The 25,534-nt window shown below is 41.1% G+C and overlaps 2 protein-coding genes across 2 annotated transcripts; both read left to right on the forward strand.

Moving 5' to 3' along the window:
* Positions 1-20,138: 20,138 nt before the first annotated feature.
* On the forward strand, positions 20,139-21,327 carry LOC147640413 (pentatricopeptide repeat-containing protein At4g39530-like). The gene is made up of 2 exons (XM_086825298.1): positions 20,139-21,158; positions 21,292-21,327. The coding sequence occupies exons 1-2, from the start codon at positions 20,139-20,141 to the stop codon at positions 21,325-21,327; spliced, it is 1,056 nt and encodes a 351-aa protein (XP_086681424.1).
* Positions 21,050-24,418, forward strand: LOC147640414 (pentatricopeptide repeat-containing protein At3g09040, mitochondrial-like). Its single transcript, XM_086780267.1, has 2 exons — positions 21,050-21,187; positions 21,292-24,418. Exon 2 carries the CDS (start codon positions 21,339-21,341, stop codon positions 23,664-23,666), a length of 2,328 nt encoding a protein of 775 aa, XP_086636393.1. The 5' UTR covers positions 21,050-21,187; positions 21,292-21,338; the 3' UTR covers positions 23,667-24,418.
* Positions 24,419-25,534: the final 1,116 nt, after the last annotated feature.

Genomic DNA, 25,534 nt, shown 5'->3' on the forward strand with positions numbered 1-25,534 from the left:
AGTTAATTAATACCTTTGTTTTTACCCATAAAAACTCCAAATCTTTATAACTCCAAACCCTTCTATTTATGCCAAGGTTCACATGGGTCTTTTACCTTTCTATTGAAAGGCTACACACCTATCTTTACAAGGTTTTCGGGTTACTCTAGGCCCTGGCTAGGCATTTTTTTATTAACTTTCATTTCTTGCTCCACATTAAACCAATATATTTTTTCGGCCATAATGCCTCAGCAAATGCCTAGGGTAACAATCTTTGCATTAAATATTTGAATGTCTGCCTGAATAATATGAAGATTGGCTGAGAGAGACTTCAGGATAGTCCAATTTAATATTGCCTCAATCTTAGTGGAATCAATTACAACTATCCTTAATACAATAAAGCATTATTATGTGAGTCTCATCTATTCTTGAGCAGACAGTCCAAAGAGAGAGAACACTTGACCTCTATGCCCATATGAAAATCTCTTTCATGAAAGGTAGAGGCTAAGAAAACTTAGCCTTTGAATGTATTCACCCAAGAGCTAAGGCTCCTCTTCGAAAATAGAGTATCTTTTCACAGTAATCTTAACTTTTCAAGGATCATGCACATTGTTAAGTTCTCTTGGACAAAGAGACGGTGATATATTTTTCACATGGCCAACATGCTTACTGATCCTTAATCCCTTCTAGTCTGCCACATAAAGCGATGACTCAATCTTGAGTAAAGATGGCTCACTGCATATGTTTGGGAAATAGCTCCCTAACTTGACGAGGTAGATGAGATAAGCTTTCAGGTAAAGGGAATCCTATCTCTTCAAGATGTGGTTGTACACACATCCAACACAACCCACTATTAGAAGGATTACCTAAGTATAGGAGTGCTTGTACACACATCCAACACAACCCACTATTAGAAGGATTACCAACGTATAGGAGTTCATTAAAATTTATTATTTCTTCAATTAATCTAGATCATGTTTCTTAATTCAAGCATACGCTTCTCAAATGAATTTATAAGAAGCTTGGCAGGGTGAATCATAGGGCGTTGTGGTCAAAGATGAGGCTGTTGACTTGAGGAAGGTCCAAGCGCAATGGGTTGTGCCATGGCCCAGGCTTCTGCCAGCCATGGTGCCTTCATCCTGAAATATACCTCGACCATGACTGTCGGTGATGAGGTTCAATGTAGGTTTCTAAGAGAACAATTCCTATGTGTCCAGTACATGGAGAGCCCATGTATATTATAGGTGGCATGCATGGGCATGTAAGCTTCTTCTAGTTTGAGATAGGAATTGGTTGTTGATGTGTAACAAAGCAAGCCAATAAGGCAGGTGGGAAAGAGATTGGCTTGGTAATACACGAACTTTTGGGGGCTTGCCAGACATGGCTGAATGGATCCGGGCGCTTCTTGAGCATTTTTTTGGGAAATATTTGTGGCTATTCAGTTTGCTTGCTTGAAGAATAGCGATGTTGACAAAAATAAAGCGTTCGCAACTTGGGGGTGAAATTTGGGAATGTCGGACATTGCTGACCTTGGGCATGCAATGATGTTTTGAACTTTTGGGCATCTTAACCTTGCTTGAGTGTAGCACGGATGGAGGTAAATGTTTTGACTTAGAGGGAGATGTAGAGCTTGGTATGGATTGAATCACCATTGAGTGTGAGGACCACCATTTTGGTGCATGGATCCAGATGGCTCCTCCATGGACCACGTTTGGAATGCCCATTTGATTGGGTAAGATGGAGCATTCTTCGCTGGCCATCCTTACAAAGTCCAATCATGCTGTGCGTGGATGGAAGGCGTTGCCCTTGTGAGTGTGCAGACGTTGAAATTGTGAGTCATGGGATGGGGAGAGGGTTGGATTGAGCAAGAATGAGACTCAATGAAGAAGATAAGACAAGCTAAATGGGTCGAAGGCAAGAATGCAAAGTGTTGGCATGGGGCATGGATGCTTCGTGTGCAAGAATGGGATCTGATGTCAGAGTGCCTTGACAAGGTGTGGGTGAGACCATTGGGTGCGATTGGTTTGTGTGGCTGGATGCTGGATGGAACACAATGTAGGAAGGACTGTCGAGGCAATGCTCCGAGGTGTCGGTGGCGAGATGATGTGAGTGAAGAGGGTTGAATGCACACCAAAAAGTTGCAAGAGATTGGCCGTAAGTTGCAAGGGATTGACTATAAGTGGAAATGGATTTGGATTTGGTCTTAGTAATTACATTACCTTTTTGATGTTAGAAGCAAGACTGCTTGAGAACTGAACAAAGTGCAAGGATTTAATTTGGAGGATGGATGCTTATATTATTATAACGACTGTTTGTGCACTCCGAGAGATTTTATGTTAGACTTGCAGGTGTACTCCGAGAGATTTTATGTTAGACTTGCAGCAGGTGGATTAGTAATTGGACTCTCTAGATGATGTATAAGAACCTTGTTTGAGGTGGTTTAGTAATTGGACTCTCTATATGATGTATAAGAACCTTGTTTGTGCTCTCTGCTTGGCAATTACCCTATTGTACTAGCTCTACCCTCTGTGTGGGACCCACTCTATGGGGAGCCAAAATAAGAAATAAAATGAGGGTGGAGGGTTTTACCTGCACTTATTGATTCGTTGGAAAGAGCGTGGACATCGGGGTTGTGTCGATCGTTGCTTGCTCAAATGTCGATAGCGACCATATGAGGACTTCTTTTCGATGCTGGCTTCTTTTGCGAGCGGCGGTTTTGCCTTGCCGACGTTCGAGTTAGTGCACCGGTTGGTTACTTGTTGCTGTTATGCTCACTTTGGGTTGGTGTATTGGCATCTCGGTCATCTTATCAACAATGGGGGATTACTTGACTTGAAGTGTCAAGTGGCTTGGTGTGGTTGTCGAAAAGGCTGAGGTTTAAGTTGGTGAAGAGGATGGGGATTGGTGTAGTAAACAATTATGCATATGCTTGAAAGATAGTTCGATTGAGGAGTACATATAGAGGCTCTCTCTCTCAACCCCTCTTCTTCTCTTTCTTATAAGCCTTTCTTTCATCCTCTCTCACGCAGCACAAAGTAAGGAGCTAGTCATGTGCTTACCATGTTGACGTCTAGAAAGATTACAATTGTAGCCAATCAAAGGTGCAAGCTAATGTGTACACATGTAGAACACTTGCACCTATGTGCTAGGGTTTTCTAGAGATAGAAAGAAGAGTGTGACAGAATCACACATACAACACACAAGTCCTAAACTACTGCTTTGTATTATGTACAAGACCCACAGATATCTACACCAATGCTCCTAGTCGGCTAGTAGTAGCTCTCGGCTAGCTGTACCTAATTTTGCCACATCATCAATGCCATGTCACTAATGCCACATCATCAATGCCATGTCACTAATGCCGCATCATCACTATCATGTCATCATTGCCATGTGGCCTCTGTGTTGAGCTTGATTCTACCTGTTTGGTTGCTATCTTATGTTTGGTTGTGCTCTACATACTTGTATGTTTGTCACATTCTCCCCTAAATACCATATTAGATAAAATGGGAAAAATCCCATTCCTACATTGATCCATTTTTTGAGTTGTTAAGGTTTTTCTTCTTTCCCAACATGAAATTGGAAATAAGGCCGCTCAATCTATAGAATCATGTATTAAAAAAATGTTTAAATCAACAATATTTTTATAGAACTTGTCTCTTAGACCAGTAAGGGGAACATTACCAAACAAGACTTGGTTTGAAACAGGCACTTGAAAAATCAAAGGTGAGATAATTATAATAATAGGATGTTAAGAATGTCCCTACTAGGTCCATTCTACATCTACCATGTATGCCAGATTATTGAATGACCCTAGGGCCATTCTACCACACACACTCTTTCTTGAATGTAGCATAAAGGACATAGAATGGCTCTAGGGCCATTTTATATCCAATGTAGCAAAAGGGTATGGAATATCCCTACTAGGGTCATTCTACATCTACCATGTATGCCAGATTATTGAAAGGTGAGATAATTATAATAATAGGATGTTAAGAATGTCCCTACTAGGTCCATTCTACATCTACCATGTATGCCAGATTATTGAATGACCCTAGGGCCATTCTACCACACACACTCTTTCTTGAATGTAGCATAAAGGACATAGAATGGCTCTAGGGCCATTTTATATCCAATGTAGCAAAAGGGTATGGAATATCCCTACTAGGGTCATTCTACATCTACCATGTATGCCAGATTATTGAAGGACCCTAGGGCCATTCTACCACACACACTCTTTCTTGAATGTAGCATAAAGGACATAGAATGGCTCTAGGGCCATTCTATATCCAATGTAGAAAAAGGGTATGGGATTTCCCTAGGGCCACTCTACCATATGTACATTGTTTTTCTTGTAAAGTGCAAGGGGTTCTAGAATGGACATAGGGCCATTCTACCATGGGCATTGTGTTCTAGTGAAGCACAAGGTGTGTAGAATGGCCCTAGTGCCATTCTATGATGCTAGCAAACAAAACATATAGAACATGATCATCACTCACCCAAAATGTTAGAATGTGTCCAAAGTTATACATGGCCTCAAATGAGAACACAATTATAGAGAATCATGATGGATGTATAGTCCTTATGTATATGTAAAAATCTCCATCAAGCATCTTTGTGTTTCTTCACAAGTAAACATCCATTACATACTTTGTCTCTCGATCATGAATGGTGCTCAAAATGGTGTTACATGACTCTAAATAATAAGCTACATGATTTTGTTGTATTTACATTGAATCTTTTGTTGTATTTACATTGAATCTTTTGTAAACAGCTCTTATATTGAAATCAAAGGAGTCCCCTTAGAGTAGGATGTACACTGACTTAGAGAAGGATGTACACTGGCTTAGATTCTAGTCCAATGAAATACCACAAAAAGTACACTAAAGTTTAAGAAAAATCTTGCCACAAAGGTTTAAGGTTGTCGTCGGTGAACATAACTTACTTTAATAAACTCATTAAGATAATAAAGATCCATCTATTTAGCTGGGTCCACAATCCTCTGATGGTTGAAAATCTCTAGAACATTAACCAAGCATATTCCCTCATACATCTACCAGTGCTCATGTTTTTTGGAAGCAATTTAACCCCTAAAGGTAGCACCCCAACTAGTACACTCCATAAGAAAGTATTCATCTTAAAGGTAGCTTATAGTCCCAAATCTTCTTACATCTCAATGTTCAAACCTCCCTAACCCAATTCAACCTTATTCAAATAGCCACCCAATCCCATGCTCTCCATCAAACTTGCATATATGTTAGCTATTTTAGGTTTATTAATAGGGTTAGCTCAACACTAATCCTTACACCATTTGCCTATTCTCACAGCTATAGTTACCCATAAACCTTCATCCTTCAACCTTACCCCTTACCCAAGATAGCCAACACTTGCTCAGAGCTCTTCCTATCTATATTGAGCATTACCCTTAATTGTTCAAGCTCTCTCTAGCCTAAAATTGGGCCATTTCAAAGGTCACAACAAAGTGACAAGCTCCCTTATTATTAACTCTCCTAGGTTCTACAAGGTCTAGGATGGCCAATGGGGAGGAGAGAACACCGCCAAATATGATAGCCAAACAAAGAGTTCCCAGTGGCTCTAGCATCCTTTCCATTCAAACTAAAACTTCCTTCCAAGAGTTTATTAAAAACCTACATAAAACTGCTTCTTTATACATGAGAGAAGCACATGAATTTTTTTTTCCATCTAGGAAAACTCTTTCCAATTACCCCTCATCTTGACCTAAATTTTTTTAATCGAGTGCTTAATCATCAAATCCCAAGGTTGACCTTGAGACACAAAAGTACCAATTAAGGAAGCCATCCTAGCTTTGGCATGAATTTGTAACTCTAATATACCAAGCCCACTTGATCATTGGGAGTACAAACCTTATCCATAAAATGCAATGAATAGGCCTTTTTTTTGTGAATTAATCCTCCACAAGAAAGCCTACTAAGTTGTGCTAAAATCTTTAGCCAACGACATTTCTTGAAGTTCCAAAAAGGGGTGTAGAATTTAACATAAGCCTGCAAAATAGACTTCACCATAATAACTCTGGCATGAAAAGGAAGCATGATATTATTCCATTTCTTCATTTTAGCCTCCATTTTCATTATTAACCTGATTTGGCAACTATTTAATGGACACCACAACCCCAACTACAAATCAAAAGGATCATCCCTGGTGAGACTTATGATCCTAGTCCTACTAAGATTGAATTTGGAACATAAAGCATCAACAAAGCATTGGATAATGGCCAAAATTCTTCTCAAGTTTTTATCATTAGCTTGCAAAAAGTACACCATGCATTAGGCCAACCCAAAAGATTAACCCATGTTCTCATGTAGTGTCGTAGGCACCATCTCATCCTCTTCTTATTATTTGATTCATTACCTCCACAACATCCCAAACATTAGCATTTAAACTTGGAAATCAAACCTCTAAAGAGGGGTCATTTTCCTTTTCTCACAAGAATCAATAAATGAGTTAGTACACACAGGAGGGGAAAGGGGAGAAGCTCTCCCCCTCCCCTTAAATATTGTCCTATTTATGGAAGGGAAGATTTGGTAATATATTCGGGCCCAATGAAAACATATTAATTAGCACCCTTATGGGTGCTAATTAATATGTTTTTGCTCTAAGGTTAAAACCTTAGGCCCTAAATGTCAAAACAAAGCGAAACGCAGCCCAAACCTACTAGTGAAAAAAAGAACGAAGTGGAACGCAGGAAAAAAAATTCGTTTGGATCAGGATCACACACACACACTCTCTCTCTTTCTTTCTCTCTCGTGTTGGAGGCCACAACTTCAAATGCCCATCGCATTGTCTTGCCTTTTATTAGCATTTTGAGGCGGTTAAGAAGAATCTAGAGATGTATTCAAAATTTGATTTTTTTTCCACGCCCCACTTAATCTCATTTTTTTACAGTGTAAAGTTTACATTACAATGTAAGGTTTACATTGTAAGGTTCTATTATCTCATCTAATTAATTAATAGAAAATAATAATTCTGGTCCCATATTGAGGGGAAAGGGGAAAAGCTATCCCCCCACCCCTAGATATTGGTCTACTGACAAATACTTGTTGCCATCTACCACTAGAGCTCTCTCCACCAATTCCCTTCTCCCCTTTCCTTCCTTCCTATAGAAACCTACCAAATTCAACCAAATATCTTTTTCCCTTTGAGTTGATTCATTACTTGACATGTATGAAATTGTGCAATATAAAGAGGGGGCTTTAGCCATAAGCCCATTGTGAATCTTGGAAAAACACCCCATGTAGAAAATATGAGAAGCTCCTTTAATTCATCTCTCTCAATCTACGCATCTCTATCTTTCAAAACATATCTCTAATTCAAATTTATTAGGCACCTTTCTTGTGCAGAACATAATAACACAGTTGGTAGTAGCTAACAAGCTCTATCCTTCAAAACATCTCTTATCCTTCTCTCTCTTCTCTCCCATTAGTAACATCTCTTAGTGTCCCCACTAACAAAAATCATATGTAACCTTGCCGATGATTGCCAAAAACAAATTAAGCCCAAAAAAAAGAGGGCTCACACAAATGTAAAAATGCAATCATTCCCACCACCCACCTCGTTAGGAATTCCCAATATAACACTAACCTATTCATTCATTAACTAGCTTTTCTTATTCCTTCCGGAGGAAAAAACACCATTGAAAGTCACTCAACATCAACGCCATCGACAAATCTTGTTCATTCTCCCCACACAAAGGTCTTCAACGCGATCACGAGGATGCGATCGTCGCCATCAAAAGGGGGGGGATGTTAATCCAATTCTAGGATTAACAAGAGCTATCGCCATTATCTTACATCACAGTAGATACACCAAAGGGTCATACATTCAAGATATGAAGCAATAGTGTCCAAAGCTACAACTTGGATGGGCGCCCATAATGGTGTAACTGAGTATCTATGGCGATTCCTGCTTCAAGAGCGCAAGATAGGATGAAGTCCTAAGTGATGTACTTCATGGATATATTATGAGAGTAGCCATTGTAATAGCATTAGGCCTCTTATGAGCCTAAAGTGCCCGGTCAGCCACAGTTTAAGTGAGTGTGAATACTTATGGCCATGTATATAAGTGAATTTCTCTCATAATACTCTCCCGTTGTGCAATTAAGTCTTGCTCTTGCTAATCCTCTTGCTAATATCTCTCCCTAATGCATGCTAGTGAGTGTGTGTGAGTGAAGTGAAGTGAGAGGAGGGACAAGGACCCGTAGTGCAACGCGACGGTGTGACAACGCTCGCGGAGATGGTGTGACAACGCTCGCGGAGACGCGGTGGAAATGCTTCTCAACGAGTTTTAGAGCTTGGAGACCTCAAGAGTTACGAGCTCGGCCATTGGAAAGATCCTCATGACAGTTGTGGGGTTAACTAAGTAATCTCTTTTTGGATGTGTTTCAAGGAGGGTTAGGGTGAGCCATAACAGAAGCCTCCAAAGAGCTAGCACAATAAAAGGAAGATTCCTCACGTGGTTGATGAGCTTGACATGGTCCAAGGTAAATGCACGTTCTCAAGGTAGGACACGTCCATGTGCCCCTTAGTTTGGAGGATAATATGTCATGTTTCACCTATACAAGGGAAGTGTTAGTGGTTGGTTGGTGTTCTACCTTTGGCTATGCTCTAGCATAATTTTTTTCTCGATTGCCTATTGATCCAATGAAATGGATTATACCTATTGGTTAGCCCTACCAAGTTTCTTCTTAAAATAGACCTATTGGTTATCCCTACCAAGTTTCTTCTTAAAATGGATTAGACCTATTGATTAGCCCTACCAAGTTTCTTCTTAAAATAAAAATGTGTTTTATTAGTATTGTGTACTTGATTAGGATGGGAATTCATTGAAAAAGGCTAAAAGAATTTCATGACAGCCTTGCACGTGTGCTTTCGCATGAAAGTTCATATGGAATAAGTACATCTGCATTCCATGTGTTCTCATGTAACGCAGTCTAGGTGGGGGGAGGTGGAAGGAGGAGTGGTGAGGTCATGGGCATAATGTTGAGATGAAGAGGGTGGCACAAGAGGAGGGCTCTACAAAGCGTAATACAATGTTCTCTGACATGGTAGGCCCTAATGAAGTGTCTGACCAACAAATCACACCTAGATAAGCATTAAATCCTTGAAGCTACTAAAGAAATGATCACATGCCTGTTTGAGGAAGACAAGACAAGTGAAGACCCTAACCCCTTCCAAGTATTTGCTTTCTTACAATAGGATTACGTAGAAAAGCAAACTGGCTTGTTTGCTACCAACAACAAGGTTATTCTATTTTGCACAAAAAAGGTGTCTAGTAAATCTAAAGGTAAGAGAGGTGCTTGGATTGTAGAGAGGAATGTAGACATAATCATCAGAACGAGATGGTGATTCTCAGTTCCTTATTTGATTCATTGAAGCGACATTTATCATTTGAAGTAATTGGCTTGTGATGATGTCCCTTTGTGTGGCAGGATTCTTGTCAAATGTTGTTGAGTAGGACCTGATCCTGTCTTCTTCTGTCCATGTGCTTTTTATGTTTTTATGCATATTTAAGTGCTCTTATATGAAGCAAATTTACATGAAGTACGAGAATTGAGTCATATAGACTCTTATTGAACTACTTTGCGTTGAAGTAGCCACTTGTTGGTGAGGATTGAAAGAATTACGTTGACTTGTGAGACTAATACAGATATCTTCACTAAGGATTGAAGATAATTGATTTGTGAATATGGTGGCGTTGTTTGGAGAGGTTTGTAATTTGAAGGAAAATTCCAAGCGATGGGTTGTACCATTGATCAGGCTTTCGTGCACCATGGCCCCCCCATCTAGGGATATACCTGGAAGTTGTTGATGGTGAGGCTTTGGTGCAAATGTTCTCCAATGTATGAGTATGGATACGAACTCATGGAGCAGCTGGAAGTTGTTGATGTGGTGAGGCTTTGGTGCAAATGTTCTCCAGTGCTGCATGAGTATAGATACGTACTCATGGGGCAATTGCTATTAATTTAGCCAAAAGAATAGTAAGCAATAAGCTTAACAAATATATAGTGGCTATTGTGTGATATGGCTTAATCCGTGATGGGGATTAAATTGTGAGAGTGCAGGTTCTTAAGCTGTGAGATGATGGAACTTCGTGTATTGTAATTCCGTGAGATGGAATTCCGTGAATTTGCAAGTTTTAACCTCGAGGTTTTTTTTTTGGTTTTGATTTTATGGGTCATCTAGGTCATGATTTGCAAAGCAACAGCTTCTTGTACGCTCATTTCTCACTTCTAGAGGGGTGACGAGCATTGTTATTTTGTTCTTGATGTGCTCCTCCTAAGTCTCCGTATATTGATTCTTGAATTTGTTGCTGAAATGATGTCGAGGCAGTAGGAAAGATTATTGATTATTTGCTTGAACATACAAGCTCTTGTGTTGGTGCTGAATGCATGAGAGTGGTTGAGTGATTTGCTTGCTGCTGCTTGGGCCTCCATTCTTGTCAAAATTTAGGTGAAGTTGTTGGGGTTGAAGTCGGTGTGGTGAGGTTTTCTTCACATTGTTGGATTTTGGCAACCATATGATGGAATTACCATCATAGTATCCTTCTTGTTGAAGTACATGCACATGCACATGCACCCATCTTTGACGACGAACATTGTAATATGATGGAATTACCATCATAGTATCCTTCTTGTTGAAGTACATGCACATGCACATGCACCCATCTTTGACGACGAACATTGTAATTTGGTGGCTGATGTGCTTGGTGTTGAGGATTTTTTCTTTGTGCAAAGCTTAGGGGACTTTGTGATGCGCTTGGGGACCCAAGCTTTGGTATTTCTTTGGTAGTACCCTTGTGCTTGCAGCAGTGTTTTTGGTACCCACACTTGTTGCATTGGTGGAGTTCTTTCAGGAACTTGCATAGGCTTTTGTGGACGGTGTTGTGGAGTACTTTTCTTCTTCCTTGGCCTCTGAGTGCTGGGTTAAGGAAGAGGTTTTGACTATCGAGGCACCCAAATTTGATTAGCACCTTCATAGTAGCCTTAGCTACAAGTAGTTGCTTCTCCACCCACATTTTGATACTATTAAGATCTCGTGATTGTGGGAGTCTTGATGGAGTTTTCTTTAGGGTTGATGTGGAAGGTTTGGAGCCCTCCTTGACTTTGGCTGGTGTTGAGGCTGCAAGTTTGGGACCCTCCTTTACTTTGGCTGGTGTTGAGGCTGCAAGTTTGAGACTCATGGGCATTGTTGATGATGATGAGGTTAGAGTCTCTTGTGGAGTGGCTGTCGCGATGACGAGGCCTTTGAGCATGTGGTTGTCTCCTTTGACGAGGTTTGTCGATGAAGATGCATAGGATCCGGGGCCTTTCCTTTGAGTTCCCTATTAGAGATAGATGGTTGGGCTCTGGGAACTTCTTCAGGAATACAGTGGTGCTGCTTGGGCAGTAATAGTCTATTTATGCCCCAAGATCAAATCTGCTTTCAACACATACTCAACCACTTTTCAAGTCTTGTGTAAAGTTTATTCTTTCAGGATGTGCCGTGAGTGTTGGTTGACCTAACAATTACTATAGCTCGAGGGTCATGAGATTGTGTTCTTGTGTTGGATAAAGCTGTGCTTGAGCCGTGGTGATTTTATTTGAAATTTTCAATCCGACCAAAATCCTAGGTATCTTTTCAGTAATATATGTTGGAAGTTCTAGCTCTTGCAAGGTCTCTTCCTCCCATAATAGCAGTTGTACATTGCCCCCATAGGAGTGTTCAAGGTGACTGTTTGCATGGATTCATCTAATGAATACAACGATTTACTTATCGTTCCACCAAGGACGACATCATACTCAAGGGAATTGAGACTAAAATGGAATGTAAATTCCATATCGCCAATCGATTGTTTGATTAGTGTATCTAAAGTAACCTGGAACAATGTTTTGTCCCTTGGCTCCTTGTGCAAGACTATTACTTGTAGGGATGAGTTTAGGTTGTCCCAAGGACACCCAAGTGTCTATTGTCACAATGTTATGTCTAGCTTGAGGGCTAATCAATGCGCATTTGCGCTTAACATAATTGCCTGTAGGGAAATCTAACCATACCATGATAGAATCTTCCAAAGGAACCATGGGTGTTTCGGTTATTGTTTCAGCTTTAGATCCTGTATCTGTTTCATATTCCCATTTACTTTCATCCTCATTTTGGCTTTCAGATTTTTCAAGAGTACCTAATGCATACACTGGCACAATTGGCCCTCTGACAATTCTTAATGAGGTCTGTTTGGAAACTTGCAAATCCTCATAGTCCTGTTTTATGTAGTTCGTTATGTCCTTGTATAACTCAGGTTGAGCCATTAAAGGTGCAAGTGCTGATGTGATGCTGGCTTTATCATGAGAGGAGAGCATTCCTCCAAATGAGTTTTTAAGAGACTGTTTTAATCTTGTAAGGTAATTATCGAATTTCTCACGTGCTTTCTCAAGCGTATAGCTCGTATAATCTGTTTCAAATGACTCTTCTGTAGAGAGTATGTCTTCCTCTTGAAAGGGAAAGTAGTACTCATCTAGGCTTTGTATTTTGGTTGTTGTTTTAGGATTGGCATTATGAGGCTCAATCACAATTGGTGACCCTATAAGACATTCAACCAAGCTAAGCATGCTCTCCTGAGCTTGCTTTTTGCATTCTGCGTATGTCATGTGATTATCATTATCCATTTGGGGTGGTTGGGTGGGTTTCTAGTTACTTGATTGGTCTATGTGGTGCACTAAGCATAGAGTAAGAACTTGTTTCATCCTCACTTAGTGATGTACTAGAGCTTGTTTCATTATTTGACTTTCTTTGGGTTGTCAATTTTTCATTATGTTTACCCATGCGACGAGATCAAATTTTGTTTTGGGTTTTTGTATTCAGTGTTGCACGTATGGGTGTTGTGGTTTGTGTGGTTTGTATTCCATGTTGCACGTATGGGTGTTTTGGTTTGTGTGGTGGTCTTTGATGTGGATGCTTCTGCATCCTGTATAGCTTTTGGATCTTTCGTGTTTATGTCCCTTTTTGGGTTTATGTCCTTTATAGACTCCTTTTCCATGTCTTTTAATTCGTCCTTGTTTTCGACAGTTTGTTGTCCCTTGTTTTTCTTGGTTTTAGAAGGTTTTGCTCCTTCTTTTGGGTTCTGTCTTAAAACATGTTCTTCTACCCATGTTGAGGTATTGTCTTTTATATTCTTTTTGACTGTTTGTCGTGCCTTGGCTTGTAAACGTGTAAGCACATTCAATGGTACTGTGCGAGTTGTCCATTTTGCACACTTAAGATGTTAAGAGTTGTATTTTGTGAGACAAGTTGCATTGAAGCAACTTGTCTTGGGCAATCTTGGAACATGTGATCAATGTCACATCATTCACACATTGGTCGCAAGGTGTCAATGACTATGGGCATGTAAGTATTCCAAACTGTGTAGTCTGCCACCTTGTGAGGTCCACAACAATAGAAACATTGAAGTGTCTGATTAACTGCTTCTTGAGCAGTTTCTACCCTTTGGATTGTTTCTGTTTGATGCACAGGAGATGGAGGTTTTGAGTCCATTATGGATGAAGTGGGACATTTTTTAGTATTATGGTTAAAGGTTTTACAATATATGCAGTATAGAAGAGCAGGTGCCTTGTATGGACAATGAGGATTGGGATGATCGTAGTGATTGCACTCAACACAAGGCATTTCATTTCTCACTTTTAGAGGCATTAAGGATGTCTCGTTTTGAAGGTTTTCATCCTCTCTTAGAGATGTTTGTTGTAAGGTTTTAAGCAAGGCTTCATAAAATTCGGGGAATGTTGATTCCAAGATTAATCTTTCTTTTGCCATTGCTTCACTTGGTTTAGATGAGGAACACCTCGTAGCATGATCATCTTCTAGCATGTTGTTATCTAAACGTATTGCTTCTTTACAACATTGATCAAATGTTTCCAGATTGGATACAATGATCAACTTGTGTAAGCTGTTATTCTTCAAGACCATCATGAAACATCTCCTTAATTGAATATCGTTTAATTTTTCCCATGACTCACAACGTGAATCCAAGAGTTTTATCCTAAGGATAAAATCTCTAATGGATTTATTTGGTTGACGCTCAATTGAATAGAGTTCTGTTACTGCACTCCACTGATTACCTTGGCTGAAAAAGCCATGTATAAAGACCGATTTCAAGGTTTTGAAGTTGGCCTTGATCATCGGCATCAATGTGATGAACCATCGACTAGCTTTTCCCTCTAAGCATAAGTTCAATGCATGTACCTTAGTTGGGCAGTTGGGATTTCCAAAGGCTTCACATCTATGTTCAAACATTTGAATGAATTGAACAAAGTTTGTTATTCCGTCATATTTGCCCATAATTTTGGAAATTTGTACGGTCGTATTTTTGTATGAGTCACTGAGGTCGTATGTGAGTGCTCTTGTTCAAGGAGACTCAGTGAGTCCTTGGGCCACTCCCCTTCCTAGACTAGTCAGTATTATGTCCCAGGTGTGGGCATCTAGGAAAGGGTTGGTACTTATAGGACTGGCGGGAATGTTAGGTAAGGGACCAAAGCCTGGTGGGATCGAAGTCATAGGGGGTGTAAAACCCGATGACACGCTTGTTATAGGCATGGCCAATGGCATTGGGAGGTGAAATTGTGGCATAGATCTCAATGGCTCGAAGATGTCAACCATTGGGTTCAGTCCTTGTGTGATCCTTGGCAATCTCTCTATCATCGTAGCCATGGCAAAGTGCCTAATTGCTCCTTAATGAGCAATCATAGTTTTTTTTTTTTGTGCTTTTTATATTCTCCCACCGTCCATTACAGCCTCAAGAGGCTTGGCATACTCTTCGTTGGATCAAACAGGTGTCCGGTTGTCCTAATTAGCTTAGGCGCTATATGCACGTGAACGACCTTAGAGATATTTTTTTGGAAAAAGCGTATGCTAGGAACTTCCCAGATGGAAGAGGAGGTCCTACAACCTATTTTTCATCACTGTCTCAAGACGAAAAATCTTTCTGAGAAATTTTTCCCTGTTTCGCAACACTTTTTGAGGGTGTTCCAAAAGGAATTTTGAAAAAGTATGTATGAGGGAGTTGTAGTATTTTTGGAGTACTACAACTTTATTTCCCTGAGTCATCCGTGATTTTGTCGTTTAGACTCTAAAAAAGTAGCCCAAATATGGCTCATCGTCGTTTTCGCACCAATTTTTACAATATTTCGTGGTTTTTGGGCTGTCTTTTTGCCTCGATTTTTAGGTCGCATTTTGAGGCTGCTAGTTAGAGGCCAAAATGGTCGATTTTGACTTCAAACGACCACGTCCAAGGTTGAAAAGCTTGATGTCAGCTTTTCGATGAGCCCTAAAGCGCCTTCATCAGATATATGGTTTAGGAGATACATGCCTCCAAACAGGGGTGGTTTCCAGAGTCAGACCCCTTTTCACGTCAACGGACTTCACGAGTTATATATATATATATATATATATATATATATATATATATATATATATATATATATATATATATATATATATATATATTTTGCGTGAACTCTAGTTCCGTGAAAGTGTAGGAAATGGTTTACACCGTGAACCAAACTCCACGGAATACTAAATTTGATTTTTTTTCCCGTGAAACCTTAGACTTTCACGCCGTGAACCGGACTCCATGGAATAATAAATTCGATTTTTTAAAAAAAAAGTGAACTCTAGTTTCGTGAAAGTACAGAAAATGGTTCACGTCATCCACTCCACGAAATATTAAATTATTATTTTTTTCACGTGAACTCTAGTTCCATGAAAGTACAGAAAATGGTTCATGCCGTGAACCGGACCCCACGGAATATTAAATTCGATTTTATTATTATTATTATTATTTTTTTGCGCGTGAACTCTAGTTTCCTAAAGTGCGAAAAATGGTTCATGCAGTGAACCGGACCCCATGGAATATTAAATTTGATTTTTTTTTTCACGTTTGAACTTTTACGGTCGGATTTCCGTTCACGATCGAAATTATTATTTCTATTATTTTGGGAGTCTAGTGGGAAATATGAATTTCTCTTTTTGGAGGGGAATATTTTTGAATTTAAAATGGAAGGGGTATGGGCATTTTTCCAAAAAAGTAAGTGGGAATAAAAAAAGGCAACCTTTTATATTGACACCCCTTACAATCTTCATAAATGACTCCCAAAATGGATAATTTTGATAACTCATGAGCATCTACTCATTGAATGCTCATTAGCCTTAATGAGTTATGTAAAAAAGTGATTAAAGATTAATCCAAGATTAATTCTTTCACTAATCTTTCCCTCTTTTATACTAATCAAGGACTCTAATTAACCATTAATCCTTAATTAATTCACACAATTGAGCATATCATTGGATAGAGCAAGAGAATGCTAATCTTTGTGCATCAACAATTGTGTAAATTAATCTAAATTAGGAGATTAATTAGACTCTTAATTATAGTCACATCTTTTAAGACAAATTTAAGCAAAGAGAGTCAAATTTCTCCAATTGATGAATAAATTGATGTGATTAGGTGTTTTGATGCATCTAGATGCTCTCAAAAGACTCAAAAATCCTAATTTTGATTACTCATATGATCAATTTAGACCCCAATTAACACATTTTCTAAAATTTTGGTCTCTTGAACAAGATTAATCACCCTTAATGATAAAAACCAGTCCATTAAGAGAAATTAGTCAAATTCAAGGGTTTTTTAATGGTTTTAAGGAATTTTTAAAAGATTAAGCTACTCCTAATGCTTTCTAGCACTCTAATCCAAACAATTTCAACAAAAAACACACAATTAAACTAGAATTAATGATCTTAGATCTATGTTTAAACTAAAAAGAGCTAACATTCACTAAGAAATGCATTCTCTTGCATTGTTTGATGCAATGGATGCAAACTAAGCCTAATACAAACTATGTGCAAGCCCTAAGAACATGAAAAACCATAAAAACAACAACAAAATCAACAAATTAATCTAAAAATTAAGCAAAAAGCATTCTTTTCAAAAAACAAAAAGAGAGCTATTCTACACCAAATCTCATACAAATCACCATCAAATCCACATCTTTTCATGGGAAACCATTAATCAACATAATGGGCAATGCGTTATGTGGAGATTAGAGACAAAATGATGGAAAAAGCCAAGGGATAGCTCCACGACAAACGACGCCAAAAATGTTATGGCTCACCCTAACTCTCCTTGAAACACATCCAAAAAGAGATTACCTGGTGAACCGCAATTCTTGTTGAGGATCTTTCCAATCGCCGAGCTCGTAACCCTTGAGGTCTCTAAGCTTTACAACTCCTTGAGAAGCAATTCCACCGCGTCTCCCGCGAGCGTTGTCACACCGCCGCATTGCACTATGGGTCCTCGTCCCTCCACTCACACACACTCACTAGTATGCATTAGGGAGAGAGATTAGCAAGAGCAAGACTCAATTGCACAATGGGAGAGTATATTGTATTATGAGAGAAATTCACTTATGTACATGGTCATAAGTGTTCACACTCACTTAAACTGTGGCCGGTCGGGCACTTTAGGCTCATAAGAGGCCTAATGCTATTACAATGACTACTCTCATAATATATCCATGAAGTACGTCACTTAGGACTTCATCCTATCTTGCTACCACTCGCTCTCGTGACCGAGAATCACCATAAATACTCCATCACACCATTACGGGCGCCTGTCCAGTTGTAGCTTTGGACACTATCGCTTCATATCTTGAATGTATGACCCTTTGGTGTATCTACCGTGACTCCTTGATGTAAGATAATGGCGGTAGCTCTTGTTAATCCTAGAATTGGATTAATAGCTTCTCAAATCTAGCTTGTGTCTACATGGAAAGTGGTCTACATGACCCACTCTTTAGGAAATTGAACATTGCCTTCCACAGGTTCCACTCTTTATGAAACTGAATATTGCCTTTCACTTGGAAAGGCACAATTAACATCATTTTTCTAAAGGGGTTAACTCGGCTCGATGTTTGGCTTCTCTTGGCTGATCAATTTGTGTGGCCTCTTTATTTAATGGGCCTTTAGCTACTAGCTAGCATGGCTTGCTCATATCTTTTGATTTAGCACATTGCCTTTCTCTTATGTTCCTCTCTATCTTTTCTCTTTGCTTTGTTGCTTTGAGTCCATAGGGAATCTTGGGCCATAGATCCTTCCTTGCCATGAGGATCCTTTTTCCCCTCTATCCCACATTCCGCCTAAAAGGGACTCTACCACCTAATTGCTACCTTCTCATAAAGGGATCAAGACTCCAGGCCTTGCTCTTTTTGCTCTTCTTGCCCATGTCTTAAGGGATGAAGGCAAGGTCTTCTAGTTGAAGTCACAGGGTCCCTTCATTATCTCTTGCCCTAACTAATTTGTGGCGCTTCATGTGTGGGCCCTTTCACACTTGGGTTCTAATCTATTTGTAATGGATTTGTTTCCCATGCTATAATTTTATTTTCAAACAATGAGCTACGTTACATTTAAGCTTGCCTCGAAAACACGGCAAACACTCGGCAAACACGTGTTTGAAATAGTTTGTCCATGCAAATAGCCATGTGTTTCGAAGCAAAGGTGGAGGACCTAAGCAAAAGGAGAAATGGTTGTCCTTGCTCCTAATCGCATCCTTTGGGGGAAGGATCACCTAATGCTGCCAGTGATATTACCCCTGTTACTTGCAACAACAGTACCATGGCAAGTACAGTGGCAGGAGGCAAAAAAAAAAATCTCACCTAAAAAACATTTGGGGTACATATTGGGCCATAGGTGTTTGAAATAGTTTGTGAAGCTTGAGTTGCTTCAAAACATGGCAAATACTATACCACATTTGTTTAAAATAGTTTCTCTATGCAATAGCCATGTGCATAGGAGGCTGCCCAAAACAAAAGGAGAAATGGTGGCCCTTGCTCCTCATCGCGCAAATCGTTTAGGGATAGATCACCTAATGTTGCCAGTGATATTACCTCTTTTAAGTGTAGTAGTGTCACACGATTGACAAGGAAAGAGGAGTTAAGGGTGAAAATTGATGTGGGGAGGAGTAGGTGTGCCACTAATTTTAGGACATGGTGGAGAAAATCTTGTATGTAGGTCATGCACAAATTTTCTTAAGTGTGCAAAAATTAAGGCTGCTGCCTTGTGTGACACAGCTCTGAAGTTTCATGGCACTAGCTCCACCACTGGTGCTATACCCTTTTTTGGTGGGCGTTCATATGTAAAGGGATGTCCACAAAACCACCCTTTCGAGCCAGCCAAAAATGAAGGAAAGCCTGTGGACATATTTTGCAAGGCCCAAGTGTGGTCAGTGGCGAGCTCTCCTCTCACTCGGCGTTAACAGCAACAGCTAACAGGAAAGATAAAGAGTGATAACTCTCTCAGTCATTCACGTATTTTCTGTTTTTTTTCTTCCCGATTACCTTGTCATATTGTTTTCTTATGCATTTTGAGGGTAGGGATTTTGACCTCTCCCATTCATACAACCCTGTCTAGATGCACTTGAGGGGGGCGTAGCAAGGCCATGGGATAATTAACAGAGGACAATCGAGCCATTTTTGAAATGGGTTCTCGCCTCATTCTGAAATTGAAGCCTTTTTGGGCACTGTCTTGCCCGATTTTGGATTTCTTCACCGGTAGTTTTACCCTAGCTTAATGATGAAATGGACACCAAAAGCTTGCACTTGAAGAGTGACAGGCTTCCATTTTATTTCAATCCATGTCCACTACACCATATGTACACATGAAATTGATAAGCTTAATAGCTCGTATTAGGTTAGGATTCCAAGTATAAGGCAAGCATTTGAAGTTTGTTTCCTGATGAACAGCTGACCTCTCAGTGCTTTCCCAAGCTCATACAGCAGAGAACCCATCTCCATGGGGGAAAAATTGAACGAGAAATATAACAATCAAGCATGAGAACACAATCCAAGCAGCCTCAAACAAGTCTCTTTGTAGACTCTTTGAGATGTGATCCTTTGCAGCCACAGCGCCTTCGCTGCAAACCAGCATCGCAAGGGCAGGCCCAGCTCAATCTGTACAAGCTAGCATAATTCCTAAAGACCTGTTGGGGGACAATCCTTTGCATCCAATCTCAGGTAGAGGTTTTGCAGCATGAAATCAAAGACCTTCAAGCTCACCTTATCCCTTTGGTTGGATTGATTGCTCCAGTATTAAATGTGAGGCCACATAATGAGTCAGGGCAAGGCATGTGATGGCCAGGCATGGCCATACCATGCATGCCCTGTTGTGTCAAAGGGGATAGGAGGATGCTGGCACAAGGTTGTGCCCAGATTTAGACCAGTAGATGCTTTTCATTCAGATCAAATACAAGAGAGCAATTGTTCTGAAACACTGAGCTTTGAGGACATTATTACGACATTGGAACAGCCAGCCGAGAAGCCCTCAGTGGAAAGCTTTATTTGCTTCTTGCAGAAGTGTAGAAAAGAGAAAAGTCCCAAGTATGCCAAGCGCTTGCACATGCATATCTGTCACCATGGGCTGGAAGCTCATAGAACAGTTGGAAATCATATCGTTCCTCTGCTTGTAGAATGTGGATGCATGCCTGATGCTCAACGGGTTTTCCATGGTTTGGCTCACCGAAATGAACATTCATGGACTTCACTAATACAAGGATATGGTGAATGGGGGGAATCTCTGCATGCCCTTAACCTCTATCATCAAATGCAAGAGGATTTGGTAAATCCTAGCCAGTATACTCTACAGGCACTGCTGCAAGCTTGTGCCAGGCTTAGATGGGAGGAAAGAGGGCAAGCAATACACACTGAGATCGTTAGAAAGGGATTGGAAAGAGATCCTTCTGTTGGGAATACTTTGATGAACATGTATGTGAAATGCGGCTTGCTTGATGAAGCCTGGGAAGTGTTTGACAAGCTTCCTATACAAAATGTTATCTCATGGACCACCCTGATTACGGGTTATGCTGAAAACGAGCTTTCCAAGGAAGCACTTAAGTGCTTCAAACAAATGCAAGTGCAGGGTGTAACTCCAAATGGAGTGACATTTTGCTGCACTTTGACTGCTTGTAGCAGCATGGGGGACAGAGATACGGGCCAAGAAGTACATGCTCAGATTGCTGTAGAGGGGTTTGAAGAAGATTTGTTTGTTGGGAATGCTTTGGTTGATATGTATGTGAAATGTGGCTCACTTGTAGAGGCACGGGAAGTGCTTGATGGGCTCCTGATTCGAGATGTAGTTTCGTGGACTTCAATTATCACAGGGTATGTTGACCATGGACTTGATAAAGAAGCACTGAACTGTTTAGAACAGATGCGATTGGAGGGGGTGTCTATTAATGTAGTCTCATGGAATGCCCTTATTGCAGGATATGCCAAACATGGCTTTGGTGAGCAAGCGCTGAAGTGTTTCAGTATGATGCAACTTGAGGGCATTCTCCCAAGTGCTGTCACGTTCCTTTGCAGCTTGAAAGCTTGCTGCAGCATTGGAGCCATATGTGAAGGCCGAGAATTACATGCTGAGGTTGTGAAAGAAGGATTTGAAAAGGATATGCTTATTGGCAACACATTGGTGGACATGTACATGAAGTGTGGCGGCTTGCTTACAGAAGCACGGGATGTGTTTGATGAGCTTTCGGCTCGAGATGTAGTTTCATGGACTGCACTAATTAAAGGATATGCTGGACGCGGGCTTGGTGAGGAAGCTCTGGACTGTGTGAAACAGATGGAGTCAGAGGGTGTCTCCCTGGACACGGTGTCTTGGAACGCACTCATTGCAGGGTATGTTGAACACGGGCATGGCGAGGAAGCGTTGAACTGTTTGGAACAAATGCAACAAAAGGGTGCCTCTCCAAATGCAGTCACATTGATTTGCAGCTTAAGAGCTTGCAGCAGTTTAAGAGACATACACAAGGGTTGGGAGTTACACAGTAAGATTGCCATAGAAGCGTTTGAAAACGATTTGCTTGTTGGCAACACACTGGTGGCTATGTATGCCAAATGTGGTTCACTTGCAGAAGCACATGATCTTTTTGATGAGCTGCCAATAAAGAATGTAGTCTCATGGAATGCATTGATTGCAGGGTATGCTGAACAAGGTCTGGGTGAGCAGATGCTCAGCCATTTTAAGAAGATGCAACTCAAAGGTATGCCTCCAGATGCTGTAACATTCATTAACATTTTAAAAGGTTGTGGGAATGTAGGAGCCGTAGACAAGGGTCAAGAAATACATGTCGAGATTGTTAAAGAGGGACTTGAAGGAGATCCTTTTGTTGGGAATACTTTGGTAGATATGTATGCAAAATGTGGCTCATTAGCAGAAGCAGAGGAAGTGTTCGAAGAGTTGTGGGTTCGTGATGTAGTCTCATGGAGTGCACTTATTTCTGGGTATGCTGAACATGGATTTGTTTATGATGGATCAGTCGATTATTTAGGACAAATGCAACTTGAGGGGGTGTACCCGAATGCGGTCACGTTTGGTTGCATCTTGAAAGCTTGCGGCAGCATAGGAGCCGTGAGCAAGGGCCAAGAAGTGCATACTGAGATTGCTGGAGAGGGATTAGAAAGGGATCTTTTTGTTGGAAATACATTGGTAGATATGTATGCCAAGTGTGGGTGGATTTTAGAAGCACAGGAAGTGTTTGATGAGCTGGAGGTTAGAAATGTAGTATCGTGGAACACACTAATAGGAGGTTATGTTGAACTCGGGCTTGGTAAGGAGGCGATGGACTGTTTGGAAAGGATGCAACTGGAGGGCATTGATCCAAATGATGTTACATTCCTATGCAGCTTGAAAGGTTGTGGGAGCATCAAAGCCATAGGTAGAGGTCGAGAAATACATGCCGAGATTGCTAAAGAAGGGCTTGAAAGAGAGCCTTTTGTTGCAAATACATTGGTGGTTATGTATTCAAAATGTGGGGCTCTTGTAGAAGCACAAGAAGTCTTCAATGACCTAGGGGTTCCAAATGTGACCGCTTGGAGTGCGCTGATCACAGGCTATGCTGAGCATGGCCATGGTGGGATAGCGTTAAGATGTTTGGAACAGATGAAACTGGAAGGTGTGCCTCTTGATGCTTTCACCTTTCTGGGTAGTCTGAAAGCTTGTGTCAATGTAGGAACCATAGGCAAAGGCCAAGAATTACATGTGGAGATCCTCAAAGAGGGCTTTGAAGGAGATCCTTATGTGGGCAATACTTTGGTGGTTATGTATGCGAACTGTGGCTTGCTTGCAGAGGCATGGGAGGTCTTTTATGAGCTGCCAATCCAAGACGTAGTCTCATTGACTGCACTCATGGCAGGTTATGTTTGTCAAGGAAAAAGCAACCTTGTTTTTCGTATGTTTGAGAGGTTGAGGGAGGAGGGCATACAATTAGATGGGGCCATATTTCTTAATGTTCTTACTGCATGCAGTCATGCAGGTCTTGTTGATGAAGGCATGGAGTTCTTTGAAGCTATTAGCGATGAGTATGGCTTCGTACCAGCTATTGAGCACTACAATTGCATGTTTGATCTTCTTGGTCGTGCAGGACAACTTGATGGATTTGTGGCAATGCTGGAGAGCATGCCTGTTAACCCTAATCTTGTGACGTGGAATATTCTATTAGGCGCTTGTCAAAAGTGGGGTAATCTAGACCTTGGTAGACAGGCATTTGAGTGTGCAATGAGATTGGACGAGAAACAAGCTGCTCCATTCATCTTGATGTCCAATATCTATGCAGATGCTAATGCAGGGAAGTTTGATTGAAATTGGATTTCAATCAGACACCAGGATTGAAGTTTGAAGGTTAAAAATGTGTGCTAACATGAGAAAGGGAAGTTACATACAGCAAATATGCAAAGGAAGATGTCACATGTGGGTGCCATCAAAAGCTGCCTTTTTAAGAGATGATTATCAAGCCACCCTTGCATGGCACATCTTCCTTCTTCGTAAAACAAGATTTATTCTATACATAACAGCCATACGGAGAAAGTGGGCAAAGACATCCTCTCAAAACCCAACAAAATTTAGGTAGCACATTTGGTAGGAAAACACAACTATGCATTGTGACCAGCTTTCTACTCACATACAACACATTGAAGGGATGGAATATTGATAAACCTGTTAGAAGTCATCTCCTGTCTTTATTAGACACCAGGGCCTCTGTTGTGGGTGTGCCCGCCCTATATAGGTGTTTTCTCATTTTTCCTCACTCCCCGTATTTTTTCCCCATTTTCCCTATTTTTCCATGGTGTGGGTGGCTGCCCTATGCTGGCAGGATCACACAGAAGCTGGCCGACTGCACTCGTGTGCATATGGAACTGGCCGACTTCTTTCTGTTGAGGTCGTGGAGGTTTTTGGCTGGCCGACTGGAGGAGACCCAGTCGTGAGGCTGGCGGCTTGTTTCACCACTGGCCGACTGCATATATGGGGCCATATAAAATGGCCCCATGGCCCCCACATCATTGTATCATCTTTTCATTGCGGGATCTTGTGTATAGAGAAGAGTTACACGCCTATCTCTCTCCTTCTCTTGTGCTGTCTGTTTTCTGCACTCTACTTGCTCTTGTGGTCTCAGATTTGGTTATCATCTTCGCTGCGTATTTTGACATGGTATCAGAGCCCTAGGCTCTTGAAAGATCTTGGGAGTTTTCTGAGCAAGAGGGGGATTGTTGCGTTGCTGATTGGTGGACTATTAGGGAGTGTTCGGGAAGAGAAGTAGCAAGAGGAAGGCGGGCTAAATTGCTGGACAGCCACTTGCAGGTTTAAAGTTTTTTTTCCCACCCACCCACCCTTTTCAGTTACATCCCCGCGATGGCAGATTTGTTAGAGCTGGCTGAGAAGCATGTGAAGATCCCAACTCTCCCCATGTTCCCAGTGGACCGTCAGTTGGACAGGAACAATTACGGCATCTGGAAGGTTATAATGGAGTCTGTGCTGGAGTCATATGACCTTGCTGATTTTATTGTTATCGGGGTTGCACGGCTGGAAGTAGAGGAAGGGGAGTTACTGTCAACGAAGAAGGACCGCGAGGCACATACACAGATGTGGGATCGTGTCAACGCTAGGGTCCGGTCATTTATCTTCCTCAGCTGCACACCGCAAGTAATCAATGACGTAAAGCATATGACACTGCCCAGAGGCATATAGCAGCACTTGGCTTCTCTTTATAACAGGGTATCGCCCATGAAGAAGATTTCCTTGGAAGTGCAGATGCGGGTTATGAACCCTGCAAAGTCGTCGACGATGCGGGAGCACATAAACAAGCTGCAGGCCCTTCAGCAGGAAGTCCTCCAGGCTGGGAAGGAGATATCATCAGAAGATCTGGCCATTTCTTTGCTGTCCCACTTGCCTGCTCAGTATTCCGCTTTCTACTCCTCTTTGATTACTAGTGGTAGGCTCAACACCATTACTAGGGAGGAGCTTGTGCCCATGGTCTTGGACCAGGAGGAACGATTCACGAACCCTCCTCACAACGGAGGTTCGGAGGCCTTAACTGGCCAACGGCCGAAAGGCCGGAATAACAACAAGGGCAAAGGGAAGGCTTCACCGGAGAAGTCTTCTGAGAAGAAGCCTGACACAGAACGAGAGAAACTGAAGGCCGAGCGGTCTTGCAATGATTGTGGCGAGAAAGG

Source organism: Cibotium barometz, chromosome 3 (assembly GCF_041138505.1).
Source record: "Cibotium barometz isolate CiBa-2024 chromosome 3, ASM4113850v1, whole genome shotgun sequence".
Taxonomy (NCBI): Eukaryota; Viridiplantae; Streptophyta; class Polypodiopsida; order Cyatheales; family Cibotiaceae; genus Cibotium; species Cibotium barometz.